Source organism: Zeus faber (genome assembly GCF_960531495.2).
Source record: "Zeus faber genome assembly, chromosome: 15".
In the NCBI taxonomy this organism is placed as follows: Eukaryota; Metazoa; Chordata; class Actinopteri; order Zeiformes; family Zeidae; genus Zeus; species Zeus faber.
In genome coordinates this window covers 23718055-23732415 of record NC_137194.1, presented here as the reverse complement: position 1 = coordinate 23732415, position 14361 = coordinate 23718055, and the positions used below count along the sequence as shown (strand labels likewise).

The 14361-nt window shown below is 42.1% G+C and overlaps 1 protein-coding gene across 1 annotated transcript; it reads left to right on the top strand.

The window, feature by feature from the left end:
• Window positions 1–5484: 5484 nt before the first annotated feature.
• samhd1 (SAM domain and HD domain 1) lies at window positions 5485–13126 on the top strand. The gene is made up of 16 exons (XM_080015789.1): window positions 5485–5756; window positions 5871–5937; window positions 6612–6684; window positions 6982–7142; window positions 7716–7831; window positions 7943–8022; window positions 8850–9005; window positions 9474–9574; window positions 9928–10036; window positions 10145–10236; window positions 10367–10482; window positions 10858–11003; window positions 11462–11557; window positions 12000–12104; window positions 12251–12388; window positions 12902–13126. Exons 1-16 carry the CDS (start codon window positions 5594–5596, stop codon window positions 13031–13033), a joined length of 1851 nt encoding a protein of 616 aa, XP_079871915.1. The 5' UTR covers window positions 5485–5593; the 3' UTR covers window positions 13034–13126.
• Window positions 13127–14361: the final 1235 nt, after the last annotated feature.

Genomic DNA, 14361 nt, shown 5'->3' with positions numbered 1-14361 from the left:
GCATCAGGCGGAAGGCAGGGGTGGGGTGAAGAGGGAGGGGGGAGGGAGGAGACGATAGGATGCACGATTATATCAAGACAGTAAAGAAATAGTGAAAAGCATCAAAGTGGAAGCCCTTCTGGACATTTGTCAGTGACAATCGTTGAGCCACATCTGGAAATGTACTTTTGGACAGTCTCCCATGTGCTGCCTGTGACTTTATTATTGAACAGTCTACAATGAAAGCACTGTTTTTGATGGCTCTCAGGAGACTAAAAAATCAGCACAAGCCCTAAATTTGGGAGAATAATAAAGGCTCTCTTTAAAGAGTCTTTAACCACAAATCCTGTGCTTTGGTTGCATGGTGTTTTTTTCATGAAGATGACCCTTGAAGATTTGATTCTGGAAAGGTACATGCCTAAGTGACAACAAGTGACAATACAGGTCCTTGCAGTGCGTTAATGTACCATAATGAAGCTACAGTGACAAAATGATAAACATGCATAGGGCCTGCTCTGTTGTGAGGATAAATACAGTTAAACTGTAATGTTATTATATTTCACCAGTTGTCTATGGGTGGTATTGTGCAATATTGTGGAGAATTTGCTCCTTTGCACCAACAAACACAGTGTAAATGGCATATGGATCACATTGCTTTCACTTTGTTGCCATCATTGCTGCTGTGGCCATATGAATTATAAAAGAGTTCCAAGAATTAGGTTGTTTGTGTGTTTGTCTGTGGATTGCGTATTATAAGTAAAGAATGCCATTTTGATACAGTGTTTGGAAAAGATGGATTATGTGAACCTGAATCAGCTTCGATGTTCTTTTTCTTGCTGAGGTTCAATCCACGAGCAATATGTTATTTTGTGACAGTCTAAAATAAGCACACCATGGAGGGGGGGGGGGGCGACAAGCATTTCACAAAATAAAGATTGTGGTTTTGAAGCACGATAATGATCCTGGACATGATACCTATTTTTAGACAAGGCCCTCTTTAAAAAAAAAACCCCTTCCTACAGACAACATAAGAGGATTACATTGAGGATGTTCGGTTTTTGCATTTATGTGTGTTTATGCTTGAGCCGTGTGTGTGTGTGTGTGCGTGTGTGTGTGTGTGTGTACAACTGACCGGTGTGTTTTAAGGCAAGCTGAACTGGATTCTAGTCAAACTCAGGATTATTTACACATGTTCTATCGTGTTCTGCTTAACATAGTCCAGCCTCTGGCATTGTCTTGAAGGGCCCTGTTGCCCTTCCGAGAGTACACAATACTCTTTGTTGATGTTCTTACATCAATAGTCCAGGATTGATGGCAGTCAGGATGAAAGAGCTTTTGGTGGACAGAGCGAAGCGCCGAGGTGTGATGATGACATTTCAAAACAGCCCGTTTCCCCAGTCACTCAGGCATGGACGTTGCTGTTACATAAAGGCTGTTTTCCCAGTACGTCCGGCTAATGTTCACCCCTAATGACAAGCACACGCCTCCAACAGCACCACCCAAAGCCATATAATGTCCATGACGCCTCGTTACATTGTAACACGGAGGCAAATCAGAGACACACTGATGTAGAAAAAGAGACCTTGGGGCGGCAAAGGGTTTTATAAAGAGTGCTGTGATAATTATCAAACATACGCACACACACACATAGATTAAAGGGGCTATAGACAATTTTTCAAATTCCCTCACAGCGTTACTAAGTCCAACCGGATCGCTTTACGGTTGCCCAGAGTGCTCAGTGGAGTTGATCAACATCACTTTGGAAGCAAAAAGAAAGAAGCATGTTCACTGAAGAGGTGCCTTGAAATGATCAGTTTTTGTTTAATTGTATTCATTTTGGTTGTGCAATCATAGACATATATACATAGACGCCGACAATATATAAGACTGCATGTAAACAAATACACGCAAACAGGGGAGCTGCGGTTTTTCTGGTTAAAAACCACTATAACGCTTACATTTCTCAAAGCCAATGAGTCGTTTTTATGATCTACCTGGAGTAGATTGCTCCACCATTCACCGTTTCCGCTAATGGTAGCAAAGTGCCCACTGCCGGCAGGCCGAATGCATAGCGATATGGAGGCATTACATTATACATTACATTATATAGGCATTACACTGTGCAATCAACATTGACGTCGTATTGATAAAAAATATTTCCCCTTTAATATTTTTCTCATTCTACTATACATCCCACCCCATCATTTAAAACCCTCAATTAATAATGACTCTCGCTTGCGCACATGCACACGTGTGTGTGTGTGTGTGTGTGTGTGTGTGTGTGTGTGTGTGGGTCAGAAATTGTAATCATAAATACATTGGATACATGTTAGTTTTATGGTCTGGACACACACTATTGGTGTGGTGTAGGAAGCCTGAGGGTTTTGGTCACAGTGATTACTTTGTCATCAGTTTACCTCATTATTTGACACTTTGGCCACGTCTAGTATGAACATCCGTAACATTGTAATTATGACAGAAAACAAGTGAAAGCATAATAGATCCCCTTTTTGGTGGTCTCCCTAGCAGCCACCCATGCAATTATTATTATGGCAAAATATTTACCGAATACCAAGACGTGAGAAGCTTTGTGACATTCCAGGACTTCTACTCTGTGAGGTCAGTACTGAGAAGTAAGTTTCATTTAGGAGGATTTAAATGTATATTTAATACAACACAGACAATTAATACTATTATATAATTGTAGAACCCAGAATCGTGGTTGTGGCACTGGCCCCTTGCGGCCGCCTGCGCGTGCACCTTGTTTCGATTACGCACATTTTAGTATTCTTAGTATTTTTTGAGTTTATTGTGCATAATCACCGGGTGTCATGACATTTCACTGCATATATGTATGACCGTATGTATATGTATGTGACAAATAACCACTTGAATATTGAATCTTGAATCTAGTTTATCTTCCTGTGGCTTAACAAGTCTTGTGTTTCTATTCCAGTCTAGTTTTTAATATTGTGGAATTATTGTAAACACATTTCAGAATCAGAAGATTCTTAATATATATACTGTATATAGGTTTCACTTACGCATGAAATTATTTTACAAGTTAAGAAAAAGATAATTAAAAGATAATTCAGGTGTTACAACAGCAAACATTGACAGTCCAATGCAAATAAAAAATATAAAGAATTAAAACACAAATAAAAAATATATCTGCAGGCAGCAATACACAAGGGTCCAGTTTAGTTGCAGCAATTCATTCTCCTGCTGGAGTTGAGCCGGTATCATGCGGTGGAAAAGCACCAGGATAACAGACCTTGGGACTACCAACACAAATTAGTTTTCCGAGTTCCCTTGAAACGCAGCATCACTTCCTACTGACACGAATTACAGTTTTCCGGGTTTTTATGGAACGCAGCATCTCTTGCTGCTGTCTCTCGTCTCAAGCTGGCTAAGACCCTGCGCTAAAACCAACAAGTTGTTTGATCGATTTGGATCAAACTTGGACAACAGCGTGTGTGGACTGCCCCAAATACAAATCCTTTTCATTCGTGTCTGTGGGTTTGACTGTTTCTGAGCGCCAGACATTATCACATTATATTGACATGTGATAATGTGCGGAATAATAAGAATCCAAACAAAAACAATAGGGCTCCCACCAATCGGGCTGAACCCCCAATGAGACATCCTCCTACTCTGGCCATGGCTTTACCTCTAATAAAGTGTAGTACAGCTCTCAGGCCAGTAGAGGGCATTATGAGCTTGTCTTGCCTTGGTCTTAATGCAGTTTATTGACAAATATTATTTGCTCCAAGTGTGTGAGGGAGTCAACTGCAAATGTCAAAAATGATGCATCACTAACAGGCAACGTCACAGTTTAGGTCACACGTGGATGATTTCTTGTTGTGTGTGGGTATGTGTGTGGAAAGACTGTGAGCTCTTCCAGAATGTGCATCATTGGTATAAACTACATTAATACCCCTTTATTGTTTTCACGGGATGTGGATGGGGGCTGATAAAACCACCCTAATATTTTTGTGGGGAAAAAAGACAATTTATTTTTAATAAATAATCAAATCAAATAAAATAATGAATATCAAATAAGTTAATTGAAAAAAAATTGAATCAAAACGCATCACACGGCTCTATGGCGGACCAGTGGTTGGTAACAACTGGTATAATGAAAACACGGACATCTTTCGACCATTCTAGATTACTGAAGCCAAGGTGCGAGCGGCCCTTCTTGTGTGTGGGCTTCGGGTTGGTATTCGGTAATATCTGATGCGTATAACCCCAATATCTAATTTAATATGTGGGCTGTCCTATAAAGTATCGTCTCCCTTTATCAAACAATTATCCCTAGCGACCCTGTTCGGTCTTAATGCAGTTTATCGATTAATTCAAGGGGGTTATTCGTCACATACATACTTTCATACATACATGCAGTGAAATGTCTTAGATAATAACCCCACTCATTATAAATAAATTAATTATAAATGAATGAATGTATTATCTATTAACGTCTGCCCACAAGCAACAGCGACATTCGATAGCAGACATGTACTTTCCTCAAATAAAACTGGGCCATAAAATGCGACGTCAAAACGAAAGTGAAAGTAGTTGTTATATTTAGTGACCTGGCCTTATTTGTCCTTCCAGCCGTGAAACGCGCATCTGCAAATTAATTCGAGGCCCTTTTAAGTTATGTATTTACTAACTCTCTTATAACTATATTCATTACCATAAAGACACTCGCTGCTGAACCTCGACGAGCCGAGCCAGACGCGTCAACACGGCCGCCATCTTGGCTCGGTGTCGGTGCCTCGTTCTTGTTTACAGCGCTCGATCAACAAAACCGCAAATGGGTGCGCAGAGCCGTCGTCCATGGCAACGCTGAACGCCCGCGTATACGCCGGGGTATCGGCCCGTGTGTGTGTGTGTGTGTGTGTGTGTGTGTGTGTGTGTGTGTGTGTGTGTGTGTGTTCATCCTGCTCCATCCCTTTGAACGATGGGTCAACTGTGTGAATTGAATTGACATTTGATGATCAATTTCAAATAACTGACCTCCGGGTGTAGTCATATTTTTTTCTTTAACGAAATGTAATTTATATATACTATATATATATATATATATATATATATATAGTATATATAAATTACATATATATATATATATATATATATATATATATATATATATATATATATATATATATATATATATTAATAAAATAAAACAATGTTGTCATATTAATAATATAAATAATCGATATAAAATAGTTATATACGTAGAGTTATACATAAAAATATATATATTACAATTATCATTCATTATTCGGTGTAAAACGGCCCGATTTGTAACCATGCGGCCGCTCCAACCCGGTGGCGTCATCGACGCATCAAGGCCTCTACGGTGGCCATGTTGTTCCTGGTGCCGGGGTTTGTTGGCCTCGGTGTGGTTGGCCAATCCTGGGCGGGGGCGCGGCTTATCCTTGGCCCCTCCCCCCCCCCCGACACGAGCCAAACCAAACCAAACCAAAGCCGGCATTTCCCTCCGAGTCGGACCCAACCCCGGCGCCCGCGACAGCGACGCGAACAGGAGGCGTCCCCACCGCACCTCGCCGCCGCCGCCGCCGCCGCCGCCGCCGCGATCGACATGGAGAAACGGAAGCGTCCGAGAGAAGACCGGTCGCCCTCTGACGATTTGAAAACGCCGCCCAAGGCCGCGCGGGAGTCGGACTTCAAGGGGTGGGGAGTGGACGCCACCTGCAGATACCTGGAGGAGCAGGGGCTGGAGGAGTGGACGCGCGTCTTCAGAGGTGGGGCCCGTTAGGAGACCGTTCGTGCCGTTCGCTCGGCCGACCACCGAGGCCCCTCACGAGACCCCCTCAGTAAGCCCTTCACGGTGTGTGTGGTCTTGTCTCCCCGAACAGAGCACAGGATCACTGGCGTGGGGCTGCGCGGCCTCAACGAGGAGAACCTGAAGAGCATCGGAGTGATGTGAGTGTGGGATGCTCCTGGATGATATCATAGTTTGGACTCGACTTGATTGGGGTTTTTTTTTTTTTACGTTTCTTTTTTTGTAAAAAAAACGGTGTTTGTATTGTTATTATTATTATTATTATTAGATGTAAAATGAAATCTCTAAAAATATTGTAACATAACACAACATGTAACAACACATATATAAAGTCTGTATACTGTTTTAATCAATTACTATCTTATCTTATATCTTATCTATTTTTACAACATTTTCCCAGACATACAATGTGAAATATCATGATGCCAATATATTAAGAATTATACTGTGGTATGTCTTGCCCATATGTTTTCTACTTTTGACTTACTAATATTTTATTTTATTTCTCTAGATGTTTTAGACCTAATTTATGAGTCAATATAGCACCTGGAGTAAGTCATATTAAGACATCTTTGTAATTAACAGGTATATTAACTCACTGAATATTATTCTCTCTCTCTCTCTCTCTCTCTCTCTCTATATATATATATATATATATATATATATATATATATATATATATATATATATATATTGACAGTCTATACAAATGTCAAATCAACTTCTTGTTGTAAATCCTTCTTATGTAATGACAAGCTGCCAATCATTTAACCGTAACCGTTTGTGCACCTTCTCTCCGTCCTGCCTTCTCCAGTGCCCTGGGTGACCGGCTGCAGATCCTGCACAGTATCAAGAAGCTGTGGCAGATAACAGCGGAACCCTCGAAGGTAAACGTCACATCGCAACCACAGCGGCCGCAAGAGATTAACAGAAGGGCAGAACACAGGTCAAACACCCGGAAGCAGAGAGATACTAGGCGTGTTCCATGACACTTTTTGTTTTTTAAGGGGGTGAACGTTCCTGAAAAACAGGTCCCCGGCTTTTACTTAAACATTGCTTTTGTGCGTATTTGAGGAACGATGACGACCCTTTCAGTTTGTTTGTTTGTTTGTTTGTTTGTTTGTTTTACATCTTTATCTCTCCCCCCCCCCCCCCTCGTTTTTTTTTTTTGTTTTTTTTACCAGGTTTTTAACGACCCCATCCACGGGCACGTGGAGCTGCACCCACTCCTCGTTGAAGTCATCGACACCCCCCAGTTCCAGAGACTGCGGAGCATCAAGCAGCTCGGAGGGACGTACTATGTGTTCCCCGGTGCCTCACACAACCGCTTTGAGCACTCCATCGGGTAGGGCGGTGCGACGACCTGCGTGGGATCGTGATCACGTGCATTCATTTGTGAATGTCGTTTTCCATTTATGTGAAATTAAAAGTGAAGCACTGGTTGTTTTTTGCATCTCAAAACATGGTTTTGCGTGGTTTGAAATGCGCATCTCCTTTATAGGCAAATGATTCCACCATTCACTCTATGTCGAGATAAGCCACACAAGGTACCACCTCACCCTGCCCTTATGTCTTTATTTATTATTAGTTGCACTTTAGCTGTTAAAAGGTGACGTCTGAAGTGTCGTTACATAAAAATGCTGTATTGCTCCAGTCGGTACTTGTTTTGGCAGTTGACTTGGTGATGCTCTTGGCGCCTGCATGGACACACCTTTTGGGTGCACCTTTCCACGTATGAAAATAATTCCGTGGCAATGTTAAGTTGAACTGGATGTGCGGCAACATCAGTGGCTTCACCTTTTCGGTTTGGTATTTTGAGTTTGTTCATAGCTTAGGTGAGGTTTGATAAATCTTATCCCCGTCAGGAACCCTTGGGTTATTCTGAGTCATTCGTTTACTTTTGGTTGTTTTGGTGTAGGGTGGGGTACCTGGCCGGGCAGCTGTTGCAAGCTCTGAATGAGAGACAACCGGAACTCCTCATCTCTCGCAGAGACATCCTTTGTGTGCAGATCGCCGGACTCTGCCATGATCTGGGTGAGTTGTTTTTCGGACCCGGAGACTTCCGATTGAGTCAGATGGAAAGTGAAACCGGACTTTTCTTTTTTTTTTTTTTTTTCATGCATGTGTTGAAATCTCTGTATCCAGGACATGGACCCTTCTCCCATTTGTTTGATGCGATGTTTATTCCGAAAGCACGGCCAGATTTGAAGGAGAAGAAATGGAAGGTAAGAAACCGGCTGCTTCTTTTCCCACGGCCAACAATCTTCATTTAATCGTTTATTATCTGTTTGCAACACCGACGTGGCAACACTTGTTTTCGAGGTCAGATTACACAATCCGTCGTCAGCTCGAAACAAGATGCAGAACTTCCGAGAAAACATTCCCGGAGCTCTGTGTGGAATCGAAAGTAGATTTTGACTTGTTATAGTTTTTTTTATTTCATTATTTCACTTCACGCTTGCGGTGGCCTTTAACTTCCCCCCCTGCTGGGGTTTGTCTGTATGTGCTGCACTACTTTGTAACACGAGGACTCGGTTTACTGGCGTGCCGTTGCACTCCAGAAACCAAATGTCAACAAGCACCGACGCACAAATCAGATGGCCATCGATACTGTCCTTTTAAAAATAGAAACGATTTAGTCTCGGATGGGTCGCTGTTATTTTTAGGGACCAACTTGGGTTCCCTATAATGAGGTCTCCACGGCCCGGTGTTTCTTTGTGATTCCAACTTCTCTAGAAAAGATATGCGGTTTCCCTAACAATTAGAAGAGGAAGCAGTATGGCTTTATTATTATTATTATTATTATCACCCCAGTGACAATAATGAGCCGTGCTGCTTGCGCTGGATGAAGGTTAAATACCCTTTGAATGAGTCACGGTGAGAGTCCTGACGGCTTCGGTGGATAAACAAACCAAAGACTTTTTTTTTTTTTTTACTTATTAAATTAGTTGTAATGTCTTGTGTAAACATTCCGCTTGCACACGAGAATTTGTTTGCTTTAGATTTTGAATCCGCGTCTTATCTCTAATTTGTATGGGCTTGTCGTTTTCAGCACGAGACTGCCTCCCTCGCCATGTTTGACCACCTGGTGAGGAGCAACCACTTGGAGAAGGTGATGGAGCAGCACGGCCTGGTGCTGCCGGAGGATCTGGTGTTCATCAAGGAGCAGATCGGCGGACCTCTGGCCACCACCGACTCCCCTTCCCAGGTGGCGCAATGACCCAATGCTACGTTTCTATGTTAGGAAGAATAAATCCCAAAGAATTGTTGGTCCTCTCATGCTGTCAAAGCGATTGAAGGGCTCCAATTTCAAAATGAAAACTAACCCCCAAATGAGATCACATTTCCTTTATCTCAAAAAAAAAAATCTCTCCTACAATTCCACTCTCATCATCGGCGCTTAGTGCAAAATTCTACATTTGATTTTGTCTAAAAATAAAAATAGAGCAAGCAACAGTATGTTGATATGGTATTTTCTTTCACCTTTACAGTACAATATATGTGATTTTATACTTGATTTCACCACTTTTTGGAGTATTTGCAATCTTCAAAGACTTCAATCATCATAGTGTGGCTACATAGCTCCCGTCACATAGCCACGTTGCCAAAATCGTTGCCAAAGTCCCACCTTTGGCATGGCAGCCGGTGTCTGATGCTATTATTATGCTCTCCACAGTGGCCGTACAAGGGTCGGAAACCAGGTCAGTCATTCCTGTACGAAATTGTGGCGAATAAAAGGAACGGCATTGATGTGGACAAATGGGACTACTTTGCCAGGTTAGGCACTGAACATCATTGAAGTGAATCTGTTGTTTTTTTTTTTTTTTGTTTTGTTTTGTTTTGTTTGTCATAATTTTTTTTAAATGATGACATTACTTTTATGTATTTCATATTTTATGCATTTAATGGCTCACCGTTTTCCACCCAGGCTTTATTACAATGTTGGTTTCCATTTATTTCCATGAGATTAAATATATATTGTTTTGAGTGCGAGCATAGTGAGAAGCTACAGCAGAGTGACAAGTGCCTCAAAAGTCAACTTCTCTCAGACTTGGGTTGAAAAATGGCGACCCCGCCCCTTTAAGTCACATGTTGACATTACTTTATCTCTCGCTCTTTTTTTTTATCAGAGACTGCCACCATCTTGGCATCCAGAATAACTTTGACTATCGCCGCTTCCTCAAGTTTGCCCGGGTCTGCAATGTTGAGGGGAAGAAACTCATCTGCACCAGAGATAAGGTGCCGGACTCCCATCCAATTTTGAAACTTTGCCGCAGTCTGCATTTTTATTTTATTTTATTTTATTTTTTTGGATGTGACTAACCTGCCTGTGACTGACTTTGACAGGAAGTAGGCAACCTGTATGACTTGTTCCACACAAGAAACTTCCTCCACAGAAGGGCCTACCAGCACAAAGTTTCCAACGTTGTGGAGATCATGTACGTACTGTGCCCGACGCGCAGCGTCTGTGTCGTTCTCCACTGGTTGTTTTGTTTTTTTTTCTCTCTGTACCCGAATACCTGTCTACGATTCGCGGCCCGCTGTTTGCATTTGTGTGTCATTCTTCAGGATCACCGAGGCCTTTCTAAAGGCCGACAAGCAGCTCCAGTTTGAGGGGTCGGAAAAAAGAATGTTCACCCTTTCCACGGCCATCGACGACATGGAGGCCTTCACCAAGCTCACAGGTTCGTTGAAGCTCGGGCGGAATCCCGGGGGGGGGCTCCTAAAACCGGAGCGCCGCATTTCAATTTCACATTTAAAACACCGAATCGGTGGCCCGTTTCGGTATGACTGCGGATTTCAAGCTCTGCGTTGGTTTTAATTTGTGCCCCGCCTTTCTTTACACAGCGTTCGATGTATTACTGTGAAACGACAGTGTTTTCTGTCACGTTTTTTATCCTGTATTTTCTGCCATTTGTGGTGCAGTTGAAATAGACCCCGCTACCCTTTATTGGTAAAATGGTAAAATGTTAGTTTGAACAAATGCCGATATGAGATGGTGTCCTCCCGGGCGTTGGCTTTCGCTCCATCTAACCCTCATTCCGCCACGGATCCTGCAGACCAAGTGTTTGAGCGAATCCTCTACTCCTCCGAGGAGGGCCTGGCCGACGCCAGGGAGATCCTCCACAACATCATCTGCCGACGCCTCTACAAGTGTGTGGGCGAGACGAACACGCCCGACGAAAAGCCGATCCCAGTCACACAGGTTTGTGTGTGTCTAGATATGGTGCCGTTTTCTTCTGCAGTCATAACTCTCGTTTTCTGGCCTAACCATCTGGCAGGACCATAAATGGGTGATAGAATACAGCTACTCATGTGATTAGGGTTGCACCTGGCTAAGAGCACGCCCACATAAGAGAGGACTTACCTGAATAGGGTGTGTGTCTGGAACACAAGCTTGTTGGCAGATCATCAAATAGCAGTGAAATGTGCAGAGTCAAACCAGTAGTCCAAGTTGCAATACTACAATACTAGATAACATAAGCAGAGCAGTAATACACTTCACAGCAACCTCAGCACTAGAGCTCGACTCGACTCAACTAATTTGTGCGGATGGAACAAAATGTTGTTTTATTGTTGGGGGGGTTCTACACACACTGCGTCAGGTCACAGGTTGATTGTACGCGCCAAACCTCTTTGCGCTCTTTCTTTCTATTCTGTAAGGAAACGCATCTGCAGTGGGCGAAGGAAGTTGCAGAAGCCAAGCCAGAAACCGGAGAGCCGGGCGTGGCTCTACAGCCAGAGGACCTGATAGTCAGCGTGAGTGTCAGGTCTTGGAACGTCCTAAAAACCGATATCACACTTATAGTAATGTTTGTTTGTTTACACACTCATTGTCCCCAAAGGTTAGTGTCGCCTTTGTAATTGTTTTTAATATTTAGATATTTATTTTCCAGTAAAAAGGAGGCTCCCCTGGACACTGTCTATACCGGCAATTAAATGAGATGTCTCGGATGAAGGCACGTTTCGGTTAAAATATGAGAGATTTTCCCGAGGGCGGTCACGGTCATGAAACCTTTGTTCGTTCAATTCATTCATGATTTGATTTTTAATTTTAATGGTTTGCAATGTAATCTTCTTCAATAATCTTAATTTGTTTTATTCCAAGTTTACACATTGTGCGGGGAATCTCTTTGTTGGAATGTCCTGCCGTCCGTGCATGAAGAATCTTGTTTTGTTTTGTGCTCGTTTTTTCCCTTAGATTGTTCAAATGGACTATGGCATGCAAGAACAGAACCCCATCAACAGCGTGCGTTTTTACAGCAAGAAGGACCCCAACAAGCCCCTCCAGATCCAAAAGAACCAGGTCACTAAGCCACTCCACCAAATCCTGTTCTTTTCGGTCGGCGACTCAAAATCCTCTTTTCCCACACATTCCGGCATCCCATTTGACCTGTGGTGTCTGTCCCCTCCCTACCTTTTTAAAATGTCCTCATGCCGATTTCCTCTCAGGTGTCTAAGCTTCTCCCAGAATGCTTTGCGGAGCAGCTGATTCGGGTCTACTGTAAGAAGACTGATGAGGAGACGCTGAAGGCCGCCAGAAAGCACTTCGTCCAGTGGTGCATGAACAAAGACTTCTCAAAACCAAAGGTGATGTTTATAACCAGTTAATGGTTGATGTCAAATTTGGTATATATATATAATATATACATTTAGTATCGTATGAGGATTGTTGGGAAGATATGGTGATACTTTCTGGCCAAGTAAACATGGTTGATTGGATTTCTTTCTGGTTGGGTTCACCGATAAAAGAAAAAGGAGAGAAATCTAGGGGGGGGGGGATTTTTCACCAACACATACATAAAATGCACAAGATGTCTGTTTTCTTTTTTCATTTTTTGACTAGTTTGTAAGCATTTGTTGGGTTTTTTTGGGGGGGGGTGTACATGTGCATTTGTGTGGTTTCTGTACATTCATTCTGCAGTATCTGCTGGACAAGTTAGATTGAGTCACAAGGAAGTGGTGGGGGAGGAGAGGAACGTGTCGTCGCACCCCTTTATAAATAGTTTTCGCTTCCTCTTATGTAACCACCTAGCTCTGGTGAACTTGAACCCTTTTTTAAAAATGTTTTTATTTATTTATTTATTTTCCTCTCGCACCCAGGATGGAGATGTGACTGCTCCTGAACTCACCCCACTGAAGGACAGCTGGGCCAGCAACAGTGCACAGAAGACTTCTGCAAATAGTACCTCGGTAAACAAAGCCAGAGTCAACCTTCAGGATCGTATTAAATGATGCGGTGAAGCGAGGGGTTTACTTTTTGAGATGCTGTCTCTTCGGAGTGGCATATCATTTTTTTTTCTTTGTTTCTTCCAGAAGATTGTAAAAGAGGGGCATGGGGAGGGTTTTTTTTTTGGGGGGGGGGGGGGGGGGGGGTATAAAGCATTGTACAGATCATTATTTCACATCTCAGAAAAAAACAGAGTGGTCACATAGAGTCTCTTTGATTCCAGATGGGAGGATAGAGTACAACCCTTCCTATTTTTACTCAAATCTTATTACACTATCCTCAATACAGTATCCTCACTGTGTTTTTTAAGTCGCTTCTTACGTTATATGCTATTTTACATCGCATACGTTTCCTTTGTAACTCCGTCTTAGAGTACTTTAAAGTTGGTAACAATGGTCCATACAGTGTGCCGTGGCATGAGCCATTCTTACCATCATGTCTCTGAAAGGTCAAGGTTTCTCCAAAATAATTCAGGCTCAAATCAATGTTTATACATTTATATCAGGACAATGCATTTTAACACAATATTCAGGTTGCGGTTACCGATGTCTTCAGATTCATGTGTCATTTTTATTATTCTGCATGCAGCTACGTATCCATATTGATGTAAGAGTTTTATTTAATTTTATTTTTTTATTTTTTTTACATGTACCGGGTTATTATTGAGTGTTACAGATTGGTTTGTGTTGTTCTGTCTATGGAGGAGTTCATTTGCATTTTGGGGACTTGGAGGAGGGGGTTGGGGCATTGGTTTGAAAATGAAAATATTACTTTGAAATTTATTTAGGAGCTATAACTTATTTTATTTTGGCAAATCATTTTGTTTTGGTGCTGTGGTTACTGTGGCAAATGCCGTGGTGCTTTATTCACTGCAAGAAGTTTCACCTTCCAATGGAGTTATTGTTTTTGTGTTGGGTGAATACATATATTTTTGGATGTTCATGTTTCGCTTCTCGTCCCTAAAACATCCCAAAGTTAGCAGCAGGCGAAGCGAATAGAAAATATATATTTCTGAAAGTTTGTAAAAGAAAGCCTCATCAAGAAAATTAAGGAGGTTGTGTTGTTTGTATTTTTAAGGCTGAGAACAGATTGAGTGAAAGAATAAATGGCCTGCCTCCATTTTGCGTGTGGTGTTATGTTTTTCAACCACCAGGGGGCGACGTGTCCTCACAAGTTGTCCAACAGTAACTTTCAACGCGCTATAGAGATGTAGATTTAAAGGTGTGTGTGTGTGTGTGTATATATAGATAGATAGATAGATAGATACACACACTACTCAAAAAGTTAGGGATATTCGGCTTTCGGGTGAAATTTCAGGATGAACCTAAAATAC

Bases quoted from the DNA above. Each gene is read 5' to 3' on its own strand.
- samhd1 (XM_080015789.1), top strand. From the start codon at position 5,594: ATGGAGAAACGGAAGCGTCCGAGAGAAGACCGGTCGCCCTCTGACGAT. The intron at 9,006-9,473 runs GTGGCGCAATGA...TGCTCTCCACAG, and splicing joins CCACCGACTCCCCTTCCCAG to TGGCCGTACAAGGGTCGGAA. The intron at 10,037-10,144 runs GTGCCGGACTCC...TGACTTTGACAG, and splicing joins TCATCTGCACCAGAGATAAG to GAAGTAGGCAACCTGTATGA.